The 20,441-nt window shown below is 37.8% G+C and overlaps 1 protein-coding gene across 1 annotated transcript in view; it reads left to right on the forward strand.

The window, feature by feature from the left end:
• The window catches only part of DNAH7 (dynein axonemal heavy chain 7), a 259,815-nt gene that overhangs the window by 38,489 nt on the left and 200,885 nt on the right, over positions 1 to 20,441 (forward strand). The window contains 7 exon segments of the mRNA XM_086366894.1: positions 362 to 449; positions 2,520 to 2,700; positions 4,872 to 4,947; positions 6,722 to 6,847; positions 14,382 to 14,501; positions 17,562 to 17,745; positions 18,350 to 18,529. Coding sequence (XP_086223020.1) covers positions 362 to 449; positions 2,520 to 2,700; positions 4,872 to 4,947; positions 6,722 to 6,847; positions 14,382 to 14,501; positions 17,562 to 17,745; positions 18,350 to 18,529 — 955 coding nt within the window.

Consider the following 20,441-nt stretch of genomic DNA (forward strand, 5'->3'; position numbering starts at 1 on the left):
CCATGGGATTTTAGTCATACATATTTCAGGAATAATGCAAGAACATTTCTATAAAATTTCAGGAGAGAGATGATTTTGGAGCAGTGAAGAAGAATGAATAAAGCTTATCAAAAAGGATGTGGCCTCTGATTTAGATATTTCAAATCACTTCTAGTATACCTGGGTGTGTGAGACATTGTGTCTATGAATAAAGAGAAAGTAATCTGGGAGGAATATGGTACCAAGTAAATGTTTTACTATTTTAAAAATGTTCGGTAATGTACTTTTCTTATTTTTATAGACTGCAGTCTGATAAATCTATTGATATATGTTCTAACTGACCTTTATATACATTTGAATAGTGTGTTTGTCATTTTCTTAGGCAACAAGATGCTGCCTTAGACTCAGCGACTCCTGATGAAAGCACACTTCCAAAACTAACCACTTCTGCAATAGAGAAAGACATCTTGGTAACAAGATATTTCTTTGTCAGTATAATTAAAAGTAAAGGAAGACCTTGAAGGTGCTTTTATGCTTTTGAGATTATTCTGCACTTCTTCCTTATGGAACTATGTGAATGTGAGAGTAAATATGAAGTTCTATAAAATTGCTCTGTTGGATGAATGGAGGAAATCGTATTCTCCCTTGTCTCCTAAGACCACAGAGAATCTCAAGTCTCCTTGCTCCTATGTTAAAGCTAGCCTCATCATGTATAGCTTTTCCATGTCTTTATTCTATGAGAAATTATCTTAGTTATGTAATGTACATTTCACAAACCATATCAGCTTACTTTATTTTTTTGTTTTTTTTTAGCTTACTTTAAAAAAAGTGATTCTTCAAGGATTTCAAATATAAAAATTTTAAAAAGTAAATATCAAAGACTTTAACATTACTAATTTGAAAGTATTTTGATATTTGAATTCTTTTCTAAGTGACTTGTAAAAGCTTGTGAAAATACATTGAAGTTAAATGCCCATTACTAGAGAAATACTGTCACATCTTAAAATGAATTTCTCATGCACACATTTAACAACATTTGAAAATTATGGTATGGACTACCAATAGGCCAATTGGAAATTTCATAAATCCTATGGTATAATATTTCTGAGATTAATGAATAGGGAATATTGATTCACTTACAGCTTTTAATATCTACTTCTGATTGACAATAATACAAGGTCCCTAAAGCCAATTTTCACACAATTCTACTTCCACGTGGGTTCTGTTTAGCGTATTACATATTTGGTAATCTAACTTCTTTGAACTGTGGTGTTGGAGAAGACTCTTGAGAGTCCCTTGGACTGCAAGGAGATCCAACCAGTCCATTCTGAAGGAGATCAGCCCCAGGATTTCTTTGGAGGGAATGATGCTGAAGCTGAAACTCCAGTACTTTGGCCACCTCATGCGAAGAGCTGACTCATTGGAAAAGACTCTGATGCTGGGAGGGATTGAGGGCAGGAGGAGAAAGGGATGCCAGAGGATGAGATGGCTGGATGGCATCACTGACTCGATGAACTTGAGTCTGAGTGAACTCCGGGAGTTTGTGATGGACAGGGAGTCCTGGCATGCTGTGATTCATGGGGTTGCAAAGAGTCGGACACGACTGAGTGACTGAACTGAACTGAACTGAACTTCATGTTTTATAACATAGTTATGAATTAAGATAAGAGCTTTGACTTTCATGAGATAAAAATCATCTTTTTAATATAAGTAAGTAAGTGAAGTCACTCAGTCATGTCCGACTCTTTGCAACCCCATGGACTGTAGCCTACCAGACTCCTCTGTCCATGGGATTTTCCAGGCAAGAGTACTGGATGGGTTGCCATTTCCTTCTCCAAGGGATCTTCCTGACCCAGGGATCAAACCCGGGTCTCCTGCATTGCAGGCAGATGCTTTACTCTCTGAGCCACCAGGGAAGCCCCAAATAGGAGAGATCAAATAATACCAGGGCTTCTAAGGTGGCACAGTGGTAAAAAACCTGCCTGCCATGCAGGGGACACAAGGAAAGTAGGTTGGATCCCTGGGTCGGGAAGATCCCCGGGAGTAGAAAATGGCAACCTACCCAGTATTCTTACCTGGAGAATCCCATGAACACAGAAGCCTGGCAGGTTACAGTCCATGGGATCATGAAGAGTTGGATTCGACTGAATGACTAAACAGAGCACACACAAATAATGGCAATACAAATTGCAGAAGACCATTTTTTATAATTTGTAAATTATTTGTTCTAAAACTTTAATTTTGCTAAGTAGTTTTATTTTTGATAAATACTTCTCTTATTATAGTACTAAAGTGAAAGTGCTAGTTGCTCAGTCATGTCTGGCTCTTTGCAGCCCCAGGGACTGTCGCCCACCAGACTCCTCTATCCATGGCATTCTCCAGCAGGAGTGGGTGGCCATTCCCTTCTCCAGGGGATCTTCCCAACCCAGGGAATGAACCCAAGTCTCCTGCATTGCTGGCAGATTCTTTACCATCTGAACCACTAGGGAAACCCATTATAGTACTAAACCCGTCTCCATTTCTTGCTCTCTTTTCTGTAGAGATATTACTATTATATCCACCATGGAATTGATACGGACCATGTAGCACCAATGGAAGACTCTTGGCTGGAGCATGTGTTGAATTTAGTCCCCCAGCATCTGAAGGTCCTCACTAACAGCATACTTGCATTGTCTGATGAAATGAGAGAAGATTATCTTCTTAGTGTAAAAAAATCCATAGGTAAATCAGTGTTTCTCTTTGCTTTATGATTTGAATGTATCATATTAAAGATGAATTTTTGAAAGTTTAAAATTGACATCTATACTTGAAGCTATTTATTATATTTATTATGCTGTTTATTGTTTTGCTGTTATATTGCTTCAGGTCTCAGGCAAATTTCATTAATAAAGTGTAGCAAAAAAATTTCAAAACAGTCTTTCTATTTGTAGGGGTATATCCCCTCAACAAAGAACATAACTGAAAATTTTAATGTTAGTTAGCATTCAGTTCAGTTCAGTTCAGTCACTCAGTCGTGTCCGACTCTTTGCGACCCCATTAATCACAGCACGCCAGGCCTCTCTGTCCATCAGCAACTCCTGGAGTTCACTCAAACTCATGTCCATCGAGTTGGTGATGCCATCCAGCCATCTCATCCTCTGTCATCCCCATTCTCCTCCTGCCCCCAATCTCTCCCAGCATCAGGGTCTTTTCCAATGAGTCAGCTCTTCGCATCAGGTGGCCAAAGTATTGCAGTTTCAGCTTCAGCATCAGTCCTTCCAATGAACATCCGGGACTGATCTCCTTTAGGATGGACTGGTTGGATCTCCTTGTAGTCCAAGGGACTCTCAAGAGTCTTCTCCAACACCACAGTTCAAAAGCATCAATTCTTCAGCGCTCAGCTTTCTTCACAGTCCAACTCTCATATCCATACATGACCACTGAAAAAACCATAGCCTTAATATTACTGATATCATAAAGTAGAGTGTGATCAATTACAAAATTATTGCAATGGATCAGAGGTTAGCAAACTACAGCTCACAGGCCCAATTTGGCCCACTTCCTGTTTTTGTAAATAAAGTTTTGCTGAACACAGCTACACACATTAACTTGCATATTGTCTTTAGCTGCTTTTATACCGTAAGAGACTGAGTAGTTGTGATAGAGATCTTGTGGCTCACAAGTTGAAAATACTAGCAATCTAACCCTTTATATAAAAGTTTGCTGACTCGTGGTATAAACCAATAGACTCTAAGACTGACTAATAATCAGCATCATTTAAAAAATGCTCATTTCTGCACCCATCTGAATTAAAACCTCTGGAGGCAGGTCTTTCATATCTATGCTTTTTTAAAGAAAGGTTCTCCAGTTGTTTGTGGTGGTAAGCCTGATATAACTGACTCTGTGTCAGAGCGGGAGAAATCATATTGCTTTGAAATGGTCTGGGAACCCTTCAAGGAGGAGACCATTCATTGCATTTAAGACTGCTTTGAGTGTGTCAGTCATGTCAAGAGCCAAATTCTTGCCCCTGAAGAGTTCATAATGTAATAAGAGGGATGGACAGATTACTAAATGATAAAGCGGAGTAGCAAGTACAGTGAGGAGAGAAATCGAGAACATGTTCTAAGGGAGAAGAGGCCATGTCTGATTTGTTAGGAAGGACTCGGGGGTACCTGGACCGAGTCATGAAGGATGAACATGTACTAGGAAACGTGCATGGCCTAAGAAGTGGTGGGAATAATAGTAGACAAAAGTGAAAGGCTCTTCTGGCTTGCAAGCCCTTCTGGTGGCCCAAGAAAAGGGTGCATTTCAGGAAAGAATATTAAGGGCTTACAAAAGGCAACTTCTTAAAAGCATTTGAGGGTAAAGGAGAGTCACTGAAATATTTTAAGCAGAGGGGTAGTAACATATTTGCATTTTAGAAAGAGCATCTTCAAAGAAAAGTAGGAAGAATAGAATTAACTGAATTGAGGACCACAGAAGCAGAGGGAGCTCACTTTACTGATTTCTTAACAAGATAGTTCTATGCTCTTAAGCAATTTAAAAGAGAGCAGAGCAATATTTATCTTTCCTCACTGAAGGGAAACTACTGCTCTGTATTGTTGATTTTCAATTCAATAAGACTACTTTCAGTGGTACATAGCTCAAAAGGAAAATATAGTATTACAAGAAATGATTTTCAAATGAAAGAATGGGACATCATTAAGAAAGAGTACATACATTCTCAAAGACACAGACATCATAGATTTTCTCAAAAAAAATTTAAAAATCTCTTGTGTTTATAAATATACACGTTGCTCATTATTTTAAAAAGCTTAATGTAAACAATTTTAAAGGAGTTAATTTTGCAGTTGTTTGGGAAATACTGTAATTACTGTAAGATTATTGATAGGAACTTTTCAATTTTCTTTTAGTTGATTTTGTTTTGAAAGATCCTAGAGAAAAGGAAGATGACAAAAAGGTAGAAGAACTTCCACCCCATCGTGCTGAGTAAGGAATCAATTTTCTCTAAGAATATTGACTTTGCGATCATCTCTGTGTATGTGGATATCTTTATACACTGGTTATATTTTCTCATATATATGTTTATATGTGTACTTCATTTATACAAGTGGTTGTATTATCTTTATGTATTTAAGCCCTAATATGTTATGTCTGGGCTTCCCAGGTGGCTCAGTGGTAAAGAATCTGCTGCCAATGCAGGAGACAGGGGTTCCATCCCTGGGTCATGAAGATCCTCTGGAGGAGGAAATGGCCACCCACTCCAGTATTCATGCCTGAAAAATCCTATGGACAGAGGAACCTGGCGGGCCATAGTTCATGGGGTTGTAAAGAGTCAGACATGACTAAACACAAACACATTATGTTTACAAATTGTTGGACAAATGGATAGACAAGCAGACGTACTGACAGATGAATGCCTATGTGGTTAAAATATAAGTATGCTGGTGAAAGAACTTGATACAGTTATTTGTATTTGCACAGCTCCAAGCATGGGCTTCAGATATGATGCAGACATGAAAGCTTGATGGCATTTTGAATGCCTCAAAGCACATTGGGAATGTTACAGAAAATATGCAAATATAGAACATATTTCATTTTATTACATGGATTAAAATATAGAATGCATAATACGAAAATTCACTTGCTATATATTTTCCCTAAAATAATTAGCGTTTTTAGGAATACATTTCTTAAATAGTTTCAATAGAACTTATGTGATTAAGTAACCACTTCAATTTTGCTTTGTTTCTTTTATATCATTTAAAATTGCCCCAAATCATTTATCTTAACAACTAAAAACAGAGTCAATATATTTTCTATGGAGAATATTTTTCTCCCAGGTATAGACAAAAATTATCCTTTGTAATTGTAAAGGTGGTATGGCCACAAATGACAAACTGAATTAAACTTACTATATATTACAACTAGACTAAGTGTTTAAAATTAATGAGTAAAAAAATTACAGGCATAGAATATAAATGTTTAAATACACTCTGAAAGATGAAGATGGCCCATCTTTAATATATAAAAGATGATTATTCAAGTTGGAGGAGTTACAAAATATTATTATTAAACCCTCTATCATTCGTGTCTGACTCTTTACGACTCCATGAACTACAGCCTGTCAAGCTCCTCTGTCTATAGAATTGTCTAAGCAAGAATACTGCAATGGGTTATCATTTCCTTCTCCAAGGGTTCTTCCCGACCCAGTGGTCGAACCCTGGTCTCCTGCATTGCAGGCAGATTCTTTACCATCCAGCCATCAGTTACAGAATACATGTCTTTAAATAGAATGTTAGTGTTCCTGATTTTGTAATGACCTTTAAGTCAGAGGTGAAATTTAAGGAGATTTCCAGGCTAGACTATATTCTTAAAATGTTTTAAAACCGATAGGGGTATAAAATGTTTAAATGTTTCCTTTTAAAAAAGTCTTTGAAGATGTACATAAAACATAGCTGGCTATTCTTTTCTGCTTAATTACTGTTAGTTATTTGTGGACTCCATCAGATCAATCATTTAGGGAAAAAATGTCCTTATATAATAAAAATTCAAATCTAATTTTATATGCATTAGAAAGTATGCTAAACCATAATGAGTATGACCTTTATATACTTTAAAGTGTAATTATATAACATGTTTTATTATTACCATGAGGGATCGTTTAAATTAAACTCAAAAAATATTATTCAAAAAGTATTTTGAATATTAGAATATTTTTTGATTTTTAAAGAAGATAATTAAATATTTTCTCTGTTTTCAGGATGGAAATTCTTCCAAAGCCTTGGAGGAAATCATTTTTAGCTGCAAGCACTTATATTCGGGATCACTTGAATGCAATGAACCCTACAATGTTGTCGGTGCTAGATTTGTGGCACAGTACTTTTAAGTAAGTATTTCTGGCCTTACTGAAGTTTTTTTTTGTTGTCTTTTTTTTAAGAGAGATGAAAGCTATTCTATCTTAATTATTTCATTTATTATTTTAACTATAAATTTTAAAAGTCTTGCAAATTTAACCTAAGTATTTAAACATGGTTGTAAATAACATAGAATTATATAGAGCAATAAGTGAGCATCACCATCATCTCTAATCCAATTCTCCCTTCCCCACCCCCCACCCAATTACCACATTTATTTTAAGGAGTAGTCATAGTTAAAGGACCGAATTGCCATACCTTGTTTTAAATCCCATGGAACATTAGCTGCTACAATAATCTGTATTGTTCAGAGACCTAGGAAGTACTGCCCATGTGACTGGCATGAGGTGAAGTTTCTGGGCAACTGTTGGAGATTATACCTCTCTGTGTGGGTGATGTCATGGTGTGAACACTGGGGGGCACTGTGGTGCTAAGGGTCTTGGCCCTAGGGCTGAGGACAGTGTACCTCACAGTTTAGAAGCTCGAGCTTTGTATGCTTCCCCTGTGCCATCCCTTCTGAGGCACTGGGGGGCATCCTAGCAATAGGCACACGTGGACATATGTATTTATAAAATATGCAGAAGTAATATAGTTTTATATTATTTTTCTCAAAGAAGACCTCTCAAAACCTGGGTGGATCTTTGTCTAGAGGACACGGCACCCAGGTCTCCAGGGTGGTCCGTGAACCTTTTCTCACCCTCCCAGCCAAAGCTGCCACAGTTTACTAGCAATCTGCTCTCCAGGGTCTCTTGGTTCTTAATAGTAGGTATTGTTATGAGGGCACAATAATGAGCACATTTTCTTGCCTCCTGCAGACCAGCGAAGGGAAAGCTAAGAGCTCTGTGTGCTACAGAAGTGCAGCTGTTGTTTCTGTTCTGGGAAGCCCCCTGGACATACACTGGGGAGGCCTCGCTGACCAACTTCTCTGAATTCCTTCCGAAGTTGGGATCCTTAGCACACAGGAGCACCTAACCCTAACCAGGAAGTTAAGCCACCCAGAATCACCCCAGCTCTGCCACCCTCCCATCAGAGGCTTTCCAGTTCCCACCTGTGAGATGAATGTGGGTTGCGGTATCTGAGGCCCCTCCTCAACCCTCCATCTGTTCCTCTTTCCCCTTCTTCCTTTGTTTAACAAATTTTAATTTAATCTCTTTGTACAGATACATATGTAAAGTGCATTGTTCTTTACTTTACCTGACTTCACCAACCTGGACTTTCTTTTCCTCATGGCTTCCCTTCTTTCCACCAACCCAGTGAAAGACATGCTAAGCATTAGTGGGGCATCTTCTCTCATTTTTTGTTCTGGGCTCTTGTAGCCAAATGTATATGTGTGGCCACACACATGTGTATACGTGCTGCTGCTGCTGCTAAGTCACTTCAGTCGTGTCCGACTCTGTGACCCCATAGACGGCAGCCCACCAGGCTCCCCCATCCCTGGGATTCTCCAGGCAAGAACACTGGAGCAGGTTGCCATTTCCTTCTCCAATGCGTGAAAGTGAAAAGTGAAAGTGAAGTCGCTCAGTCGTGTTAGACTCTTAGCGAGCCCATGGACTGCAGGCTACGGGGCTCCTCCATCCATGGGATTTTCCAGGCAAGAGTACTGGAGTGAGGTGCCGTTGCATACATGACATAAAACTGGGCTTTGTCAGTGAGACAACTTAACTGCTAGAAATGATATCTTTTCAACTTTCCGTTGTGTAATGTGGATTTATTTGTCTTTTTGAATTTGTCTTATAGGAATAGGAAGAGGCCATCTCCCTGCCCTGTGCTTTTCTCATTCCTTTCTTTTGGGTACTGGTACTCAGATATCTCTCCTGGAGAAGGCCTGTGATCTAATTTTGTATGCAATGATAAGATCATACAATATAGTATATTGTTTTCACAAAGGGTGTTTATATGCAGTAGTACATTTTCAAAACACTATCACAGTGTGGTTTTTGTTTTGTTTTATTTTATTTTTTTAATTTTATTTTATTTTTAAACTTTACATAATTGTATTAGTTTTGCCAAATATCAAAATGAATCCATCACAGGTATACATGTGCTCCCCATCTTGAACCCTCCACCCTCCTCCCTCCCCATACCATCCCTCTGGGTCGTCCCAGTGCACTAGCCCCAAGCATCCAGTATCGTGCATTGAACCTGGACTGGCATCTCGTTTCATACATGATATTTTACATGTTTCAATGCCATTCTCCCAAATCTTCCCACCCTCTCCCTCTCCCACAGAGTCCATAAGACTGTTCCATACATCAGTGTCTCTTTTGCTGTCTCGTACACAGGGTTATTGTTATCATCTTTCTAAATTCCATATATATGCGTTAGTATACTGTATTGGTGTTTTTCCTTCTGGCTTACTTCACTCTGTATAATAGGCTCCAGTTTCATCCACCTCATTAGAACTGATTCAAATGAATTCTTTTTAATGGCTGAGTAATACTCCATTGTGTATATGTACCACAGCTGTCTTCCATTCATGTGCTGATGGACATCTAGGTTGCTTCCATGTCCTGGCTATTATAAACAGTGCTGCGATGAACATTGGGGTACACGTGTCTCTTTCCCTTCTGGTTTCCTCAGTGTGTATGCCCAGCAGTGGGATTGCTGGATCATAAGGCAGTTCTATTTCCAGTTTTTTAAGGAATCTCCACACTGTTCTCCATAGTGGCTGTACTAGTTTGCATTCCCACCAACAGTGTAAGAGGGTTCCCTTTTCTCCACACCCTCTCCAGCATTTATTATTTGTAGACTTTTGGATCGCAGCCATTCTGACTGGTGTGAAATGGTACCTCATAGTGGTCTTGATTTGCATTTCTCTGATAATGAGTGATGTTGAGCATCTTTTCATGTGTTTGTTAGCCATCTGTAGGTCTTCTTTGGAGAAGTGTCTATTTAGTTCTTTGGCCCATTTTTTGATTGGGTCGTTTATTTTTCTGGAGTTGAGCTGTAGGAGTTGCTTGTATATTTTTGAGATTAGTTGTTTGTCAGTTGCTTCATTTGCTATTATTTTCTCCCATTCTGAAGGCTGTCTTTTCACCTTGCTGAGGGGTTTCCTTTGATGTGCAGAAGCTTTTAAGGTTAATTAGGTCCCATTTGTTTATTTTTGCTTTTATTTCCGATATTCTGGGAGGTGGGTCATAGAGGATCCTGCTGTGATGTATGTCAGAGAGTGTTTTGCCTATGTTCTCCTCTAGGAGTTTTATAGTTTCTGGTCTTACGTTTAAAAATACCGGTTCACAGATGGAGCTGCCAGAATACACTGGGCTGACACTGGAGGATGAGCATCATTGCCTAATATTGGCCATAAAGGGCTAGACTTTGTCTGTTACACAATGAAAGGAGGCAAGAGACAAAATCAAAGGAGGAAGGGGAAGAAGTAAAAACAACAAAGCTGAGATAAGAAAACAGTAAATAGTATGCTGCTGCTGCTGCTGCTGCTAAGTCGCTTCAGTCGTGTCCGACTCTGTGCGACCCCATAGACAGCAGCCCACCAGGCTCCCCTGTCCCTGGGATTCTCCAGGCAAGGACACTGGAGTGGGTTGCCATTTCCTTCTCCAGTGCATGAAAGTGAAAAGTGAAAGTGAAGTTGCTCAGTCGTGTCCGACTCCCAGCGACCCCATGAATTGCAGCCTACCAACCTCCTCCGTCCATGGGCTTTTCCAGGCAAGAGTACTGGAGTGGGTTGCCACTGCCTTCTCCAGTAAATAGTATATGTTATGTGTCCAAAATTAGTGTTCAGGGTTGTAGTGGCAGAGATAAAATTGGCAGAGATATATTTAGTTGTAGCAGCTAAAGCAAGGACAAGTGAGAAAGGAGCTTTGTGGTCTGTGGGTGGGAAGACAGCCCTACCAACTCCTATGTTGCCTTTGTTGGTGTAAGTCATTTTCACTCTGTGTGAATATTAAGAGTGGGCTGAATGGCATTGAAACGTGTAAAATATCATGTATGAAACGAGATGCCAGTCCAGGTTCGATGCACAATACTGGATGCTTGGGGCTGGTGCACTGGGACAACCCAGAGGGATGGTATGGGGAGGGAGGAGGGAGGAGGGTTCAGGATGGGGAACACATGTATACCTGTGGCGGATTCAGTTTGATATTTGGCAAAACTAATACAATTATGTAAAGTTTAAAAATAAAATAAAATTAATTAAAAAAAAAAAAAAAGAGTGGGCTGGGCTGTCATAGTGCTGCTCCTCTGAGTAGAAGCCAGTGTTGGACACACAGGGCATCCTTACTCTGAGTCTGCCCTGAATCTCAGCAGGTCTTGAAAAAATAGGCCATCTTTGTGTGACCGTCTGGTGGTTCAGATGGTAAAGAATCTGCCTGTAATGCAGGAGACCTGGGTTTGATCTGTGGGTTGGGAAGATCCCTGGAGGAGGGAATGGCTACCCAATCAGTGGGAGATCCGAGTGACTAAGCATACACGCTCTGTGTAACAATGAGTAAGGGGTGAGTTGGGAATGGTAATGCAGAAAATCATCGGAATGACTCTAAAATGCCTGAATGTGGAACCCTAAAGGGATGCTCTCTAGATGAAAATGTGCAAATTCTTGCCATTCAATATTTAGGCTTATAGAACCCACTTAATGTCAAAAATGGTATTTATAATGTAGTCAAAAATGTACATAACATCCAGATATTTTTGTTTGAAAAATGGTGTATGCAGGGGGACACAGACATATATATATATACAGTGTATATATTAGTGTAGAAATTATCATAGAAATTACAGTAGAAATCAGAGGATTTCAAAGAAAAGATAAAGTGGATTTTTTAAATTCATGGTTTGACCAAGGTGAGCCCAATAAAATATTACTAGAACACCATGGATTAATTTACTGTACAGTACTCAGAGAGGATACAACTTGATTACCCTTTAAATTAAGAGTGCTTAAAAAGGTGCTTAAACTAACTCATAATAAGAGAAATACAAAGAGATTGAAATAAAAACTACATTGAGATATCATTCTATTTTCCATTGGATTGACAAAATTCCAATATATTAACATCATGCATTGTTAGTGAAGATTGGAGAAATGGGCACCCTTTTGAGGGGAATCTGGTCATATCTATCAAAATTATAAATTCATTTACTCTTGAATCCAGCAATCTCATTTCTTGGAAATTAGCTTACAGATGAAAACCTGAAAATATAGCAAGTGATAGAGATTAAGGGTTCTTTATTGTGCCAGGTGTTAAGAGGATAAGCCTGGAAACAGCCAAGTAACCATTGATAGTAGACTGGTTCAATAAATGATGGTACAGTCACACAATGGAATACAGCCATGAAATACAGATGAGAACAGTATCAATGTGCTGCTCTGGAAAGGTCTCCAGGATGTTTTAGTAAGTGAAGAAAGCAAGTGCAGAGCACTGCCTAGAGTGTGCTACTTCGAATGCAACAAAGGAGGATAACTGGCAAGAGCACAACATGTTTCTAAATTCATGGAGCAAGCAAGAAACGTGAGCACTTGGGGTGTGATTGAAGAGGCAACTTGGGCCCAGTAAGAAGTGAGATTGTAGCAATTCCCTGGTGGCTCAGACGGTAAAGCATCTGCCCGCAATGTGGGAGACCCAGGTTCGATCCCTGGGTTGGGTAGATCCCCTGGAGAAGGAAATGGCAACCCACTCCAGTACTCTTGCCTAGAAAATTCCATGGATGGAGGAGCCTGGTGGGCTACAGTCCATGGGGTCACGAAGAGTCGGACATGACTGAGTGACTTCACGAAGAAGTGAGATTAGCTTTGAGAACCAGAAATCAAAGTCAGAGGCTGACTTGATGTTAAGTCTAGAGTGTTGGGCCAAGACTGCTGAAGACCCTTCTGCCTGAAATCAGTGATGGATCCAAGAATCAGGGTAGGTTACAGACTGTGATGAGCATCAAGTGGCGGGTGTGAGGATGGGAGGGATCCATGACTGACTGCTGAGTCTCCAGAAATTGACATCTGCTTGCTTGCAGCAGGTAAAGGATAGGAAGAGTTCAGAGAAGAACCCGACATTCAGTCTGGATGATTTGGGACTGTTATTTGTTGAGTATCTTTTTTTTCCTAACTCTTTTGTAGTTTTAAACCAGTGATTAAAACTATTGTTCTACTCCTAGATTGTTGTAGGAATTGTCCTGAGAAAGTAGGACTAATGTCCGGTAGTATTTTTCCCATCTTCTTAACAATTCAGCATTTTGACCAAATAGGGGGCGTTATCAGGGATTTCATGGGAAAAGTTCTATAAAACTTTTGTAAAAGCCTGTCAGTCTCAAAACAGGAAAGATGGGTGCCCTGTGCTTAGAATTGTCTCTTGTCTCTAAATCAAACACCAAGGAAATGCAGGGAAAATTGGTCTGGTTGCTCAATGGCACAGTGGATTCCAGGGCTCCTGCCCTAGCAACTGCCCTTATTCAGGGCTGCTTCACATGGCATGCCCCTGCACCCTGATTTATAACTACCGCTTTAAAGCAGAAAGTCATGTTGAACATGTTGAGCTAGAAGCCTAAAGAGAGCAGATTATGTTTAGTATGTGCCGTCATGCTACATTTTAGAAATATTTTATGTAAAACTTTGCTTTGCTCTGCTTAGTTGTCCAGAATAACACATTACCAATGATTCTTCAGCAATGGCTCTACCGACTTTGAGCATAATATATCACTGATGTCATGTACTGAACTCATTATAATCTAGGAGATGGACTTCCACTTGTGAAAGGAATATAAATAGATGTGAAAAGTGTTTTATTTACTAACCAACATTTTATATTGGTCTTTAAGCAAAAATTAAATGTAATGTTTTAGTAGTGTTTACTACCTTTCAGATAACATAGAAAACATTTGATCATGTAGAAATTGAAAAGAAATTTCTTTAGGAAAGTAATCTGTAGTTAAATTGAGGTGAATAACAATGATACTAATAGATACTATTGCTCTTTAATGTGCTAGAGAAAATTCTTGAGTGAAGCATGTTTGTAACAAGGATCATAGTGTTGTAGTCAGAACTGAAAACTATTGGCTGAAGTAAACACAGTTTTCTGAAAAAAAAATAAAAATAAAAATCACACAAGTTCAAAATATTTTTTTATACACTGGGTCATAATTAGGTGTGAGAACTCCCTCACCTCATGGATTTCTAATATCAGGATTGTTCTCTTTTCAGAATGGGTACAGTTTTTGTTTTAGGAGGAGTGGACCTTGTAAGCTTTGAGCCCTACCTCTTTTCCTGTTATAATTATTCTAGTTTGAAGAAAAAGTCAGTCTAACTAGGCATAAAATTTCAGTTATTATATCCTTCTATTGTATAGCACTCTTTCATTATATCAAACTGTGTTCCTGTTGAATTTAATTATATTATTTTAAAATTAAAATAATTTATGTTCTAGAATATTTTTATGAAACACAAATTTTAGTGATAAAACCTAGGAATATTGTTTTTGAGAAGGGAACAACCAACTAGCAAAATATCAAATACCAAACAAAGCCACTCATACATATATCACTGTTCATTGACATCTCTTGCAGAAAGTTACGGTTAGTTGATATAGAAGAATTTCACAATCGTCAGGATGCATTGGAGCTGTCAACTTTTCAGACAATTGTCATGAAACACATGGAATCTGCCAAAGAGACTCTACTGAAAATGTAAAGTTTTGAAATTTCATGTACAAAAAACATACATTTTAAAATGTGATGATTGAGCTACTATAGTTTAACTGCTTTCAGAAAATCTCATTTTAACAAGTTTGTAATCATTTCTGATTGAGAGTTAAATATGATGTCTTTAACTGTCTTGCTCTGTGATGTCTATCCAGATGTTCTATGCAGCATAGATAGTATAGAAACTAAGATGGTTATAATTGATGTTTTTTTTCCAGTGTCTTGTTTCTACCCTCTCCTCTGAGTGTAGGGTTGGATAACACGGGGGCGGGAGGGTAATGATCATCAACTAATCGTTCTCCAGATACTTCTTTGAGTCTGCTATGAATACATGCAAAGTAATATGCCTATTACATCTTGATTTTGAATGGAGGATACAGAAGAGTTTAAAGACGATTATAGGGGAAAATATTCTTTAAAGGAGTTTACAGTTGTACTGGGAGGTTAGACCTATCAAATGAGAATTAAACATCATTTTGATTTGGCCCTTCAAAATGCAATAGCCACATATGATAATTATTGATACTGGTGCCAGATAATATGTTCTGAAACAATACAGGAAAATTGTCTCTGTTAGAGGTCATTAAGTTATTACAAATAGAACATTGAAATTGGATCACATTTAAGATAACAGAGGACATGAAACTCCAGCTTGGTTTTATGATTTCTGAAAGGTACTTATAAAGGTATCTTTTAACAGCTTATGGCTAAATCTTTCCTTTCTGTTTTTTCTTCACTAATACATTAGAAGCAAATTCTTTGTTTGATATTACTTGAAAGAACTTTAGACTTTTATATAATATTAGTATTTATTTCTTATAAAAAATAGAGGAGAAGTGTGGAATGAAACTTCATAATTAATTGCAGAGAAGAATATGACCTCATAAGCACAGAATAAAAATAAATATAACTTATTCTATAACTTTAAGGTTCTACTCCAGGAATACATTTCCACTGCAAATTTTAGTAGACTGGATGTCAAAGAAAAGAGTAGAGGATAAACCTTTATTGAATTATTTTGATGAAAGATGTAGATTGATTAACTGTATCTCTTGATGCTGCTTAATTGATTCTGAGGGAAGATTGCTCTGACCATACTTTAAATAGGGATCCAGAATGTGTTTTATCGTGGCTGAAAGGCAGAACATCGGCTCACCACAGTGGAGAAACAATTAGTAAATGATTAATCGTGACATCTATGCCAAACCCTAATGTCTTCTTAGTCCTCATCCTTCACTTCTATTCAGCAGTTGCTGTAGTTTATCACTACCGCCTTCTCTAAGTCTCTGTTCTGTGTCCCTGTGTCTATTTCTTTTTTGATCTCTTTTTCTGACTCTACTTAATCTTACTATCTTCTCTAAGAGTAGAGGCTGTGCAGGTATTTGCTTTCATTTTTCTTCTCTATATTCTCAACAGTTTCATGATTTCTTCTCTCTTAGCTGTCTTAAGAGTTTATGTTTTCTGAGCTCTGTGTCCCTCTTATAAAATTTCTACTGTATATCTCCAGTTGAATGAAATGTCAGCACCTGATTCTCGACATTTCCATATCAGTATTTACTCTTTATTCCAGACCTGCCATTCTTCTTCTTCTGGACCGTTCCCAGGCCAAGTTGAAAAGTTTTTTACTTTTTCTATCTCTTTTACTCATCATCTACATCCTCACCATCCCCAGGCTGCCTCTAGCCATATTCAGTGTATCTCTAACTGTTCTTTTTTTGTTGAGATACATTTCACTTGTCTTCATCTCTTGCCTGAGCTACTGGAAACTTCTCAGTCCCCTTAGTATCTGCTGTATCTGGCTTTGCTCTCTCCCCTTAGTATTTGCTACCTATCCTCTTTACCTGTTGCTTTAGCAATCGTGCCCCATTGCAGAAGGATATGCTGTTTATTCATAGAACATAAGCTTGTCCCAAGTTCTTGTGTTTAGCTCCGAAGTTCTGCAAAGTCCTGCATACTTTGCCCCACTTACTTATTCCGATTTTCTAGTCTGTTAGCTCTGATACGGATAGCAAAATGATTAGATATATTAGCCCTACCTCTCCCACCTATTTTTCATATCTTGTACTTCAGATCCTTTTCTCATTGTCTTTGCTTCATTTTTATCTATTCTTTAGTGAAATTGCCCTCTTCACTAGAAAACTCTTCTCTATTACCTAGGTAGAAAATATGACTCTATCCTTTGATTTCAAATGTATCTGCTTTTCTGCTATGACACGTTGCCTTCCTTATTCTAAAGATAAAGGATTATGTCATATTTTTCATATCTCCTGAGGCACTGTCCCTAGCACAGAGGCACAAAACATGTATTTGTTAAAGGGACAAATACATACATTTAAAACTTTGATCTCTCTGGGAGCATTCAGGCAACTCCTGAACTTATACTGACTGCTTAAAAATTCTATCTTATAAAAGAGGTACAAATATTCCTTAATTTTAGTGTTGGGCAGTGGTTTTGTAAACTGAAAACTTGGCTTATCACAACGTGTCTGTGAATATTAAATTCATTGTTTTCCTTTTATTACAAGGATGCATATACATTTGAAACTTGTTTTAAATCAGTCACTCTTTTAGAATTTCTCATTAAGGAGGATAAGAAAAGAACATACTTGATTTTGTTGTTTTGTATCTTGTTTTCAGCTATCATTGTGAAATAGAATAGCATAAAATATCAAGTGGGTTGAACCAAAAAAGGCTTCCCTTGATTTAATGTTACTCATATTTTAGCTTTAAATTGACAAATCCATGGGAGGCATGCCTTGTAATATCCAGTAAAGATAATTTTTATAATATCCAAAGAGTGTCATACATGGAGTTCAAGTTACGTTTTTATCACAGCATCATGTCATTGAGCCATTTTCCATTGTCTATGATTAAAATTTCTTAGGAAGGATGAAATATGCTAGCACTTACATTTCGGAAAGTGGATAATGTCACTTGGCAATATACCTCTCTATGAAGACCTTTGGATGTTCAGAAGTTACTGTTAATGTAAGAGGAGTAATTCACTGAAAGTATTAACTTTTAAAAGTCTTTTGTTCTTTGAAGGTGGTTTCCAGAAGTGCAGAATATTTATTACCAAGGTAATAAAAAAAAACTATTGCCAACTGGTGACAGCAGTGCCAAAATGGAATCTTTTTTCAACTGTGCTGCTACACTTATGACTTTACAGCTGCAGGAACTCGCTTTGGTTTCCATGCAAGATTACACAGACTTAATTGCACAACCTCCAGTAAGTAAGATTCAGTCATACCAATATTCACTTACCAATTTATTTTCAGTTCTTTGAGAGTGGATAATTATAACTTTTACCAGTGAGAGATCAGAAAGTGTATCTTTAGACCTATTACACTTACCTGTTTTAAAAAAGACTTAATGTCAACCTACATGTGTAGAATATATTATTATTATTATATTAGTGAGGTTAGTGGGAATAAGTGAAAGTTCCCATCATTGGGAAATTTGGGTCATGATGACTGGGGAAGATTTCTTCAAACAACTCTTTTCTTACTGTAAGAAGGTCCTGATACAGGGTGAACAGTCTGGGAATTTGAATATTCTCCTCTTGGGCTCCTTCTTGCATGATTCTAGAGCCCCACTGCTATACACATCTTCCTTTTTCTGGCATCTTGACCCTATAGTAGATACCAACAAGTCTAGCTGGGAATGGCTCTTATCTTTTTTGGTACAGCTCATCCTTGGGTTAACTGTCTAGGTCATGAGAGGAAGGGTGTATTCTAACTGGACCAGTGCCCTCCTTAGTCTCTCACAATTGATATGCATATTTATGGATACTTTATAATATATATATATTTTATATAATTTCTTTGTTGCAGGATTCTGTTAGGGCCTTTGAACATCCAGGTTTTGTCATGAGGCTGATTCTTGATAACGACACCATTAAGTTTGAACCTGATTTCAATGATTATACAGACATCCTTCTAAATGTTTATGATGTCATGATTAAGGCTGTAAATTTTGTGCCAAGAGTTGAGACAAAATTGTATTCCAAATGGGTAAGTAGCAACGATATTCTGATTGCTTGAATTTGCATGACAGTATTTCCTTCAAATAACTTCTAGAAGGTGTAGACTGGTATCCTCCACTTAACAGAACATAAATGACTTAATCACATTGGCTTATAAGGCAGTTTTGCTTGAAAACATACTATTTTCCCATTAGCTTCTCTTTAATACCGGTTTCTTAGAACAGTCTTTCATTGAACTCAGCTGAAAACTTTCTGAGGGGGAAGAATTAAAGTTGTGATCAGGTCTGGCCTCCCTTCTCTCTTTGGCCAAATATTTAGCAACATTCTGCTGAACTACAATATTTCAACAGTAGTTATTGCAATCTAGTATATGAAATGAGCATGTCTGAAAATTCATTTACTTAAAAGCTTTTCAAGTTTCCTAAGTCCAACCGTTAGCTTTCTTTTTCCTTTTTTATTTTTTAAATAGTTTATAACTATTTCATGCATAAAAAGAGCACAGGACTCTTTAAAGTTTTAAGGCTAATGTTTAAAGTTTTAAGTAGTAATAAAGTTAACACCTTCATGCCTTCAATCTGACTCATACAATGACTGTGACCTTTAAACTCTGCCCTTCAGTTGTCCTTCCCTGTTCTTAGTTCTGTTCTTCTACCTTCTAGCAAAGGATTCACTATCTTGCATTTTATAGTTATTATTCTGAATTTTTAAAGATAAACTTACTATCAATACACAGCTGCATATTACATTTCTTTCTAGTTTTTCCATATTGTTGTATAGATGGAGTCATCTTATAAATAGTCCATGACTTGTTTTATTTTACTTAACATTGTGATTGTGACATTATTCATTTTGAGAATATTATTGTCTCCATAGATATAACGTTTATTTTTGCTTTCTCAGGGCCCATTAACTTTTTTTTTTTCAAATAAGCCTGATCATTTTTGATAGTCTCTTGTACTTGGTTATATATTCATTACTCTTCTCTGTTTGCTGATCTGAGTCCTGCTCCTGGTGGTTTATTTCTGTAAGTGCCTTTCCTTTATTACTGTGGCCTTGTACAAGTGAGAACTTTATGCAGGACGTCTTTGAGGCCTTGATTTGAATTGGTTCCTCTGGAATTTACATATTGATACGTGCTCTTGAGGCCCCTGCAAACCCAGTACCCTTTTAAACAAAACTTTTGCCTGAGGATTTGGTGGACAATACTGGAAGTATGAACATTTACCCAAATCTGTATGAGAACAGGTCTGTGGCTACAAATTCTTAAGACAACCACTCTTTTTCTTCTCCACTGAAAAACAAGGCCCAGATAAGACATTTTCTCTTTATTGCCCCCTCAACTTGCAGCATTCTGAAATTTTATGTCCCGAGAACCTGCATTTTGAGGTTGTGTCACCTCTCAATGTTCCTGGTTTTTTGTAGGGATACCAGTTATGACTTCCCACCTTACTTATTTTATGATGAATATTATTAAGATTCACATTGTTGTTGTTCAGTCACTGAGTCATGTCCAATTCTTTGTGACCCCATGGACTGAGTACACCAGGCTTGCCTGTCCTTCACTATCTACTGGAATTGCTCAAACTCATGTCCATCGTGAGTCAGTGATGCTATCCAATGATCTCATCCTCTGTTGCCACCTTCTCCTGCCCTCAATCTTTCCCAGCATCAGGGTCTTTTCCAGTGAACCAGCTCTTTGCATTAAGTGGCCAAAGTATTGGAGCTTCAGCTTCAGCATCAGTTCTTCCAGTGAATATTCAGGACTGATTTCCTTTAGGACTGACTGGTTTGACCTCCTTGCAATCCAAGGGGCTCTCAAGAGTCTTCCTCAGCACCACAGTTCAAAAGCATCAATTCTCTGGCATTCAGCTTTCTTTAGGGTCCAACTCTCACATCCATACATGACTACTGGAAAAATCATAGCTTTGACTATAGGGACC

This window comes from Bos grunniens, chromosome 2 (genome assembly GCF_055505025.1).
Source record: "Bos grunniens cultivar Pamir isolate PY7600 chromosome 2, Bosgru_T2T1.0, whole genome shotgun sequence".
NCBI lineage: Eukaryota > Metazoa > Chordata > Mammalia > Artiodactyla > Bovidae > Bos > Bos grunniens.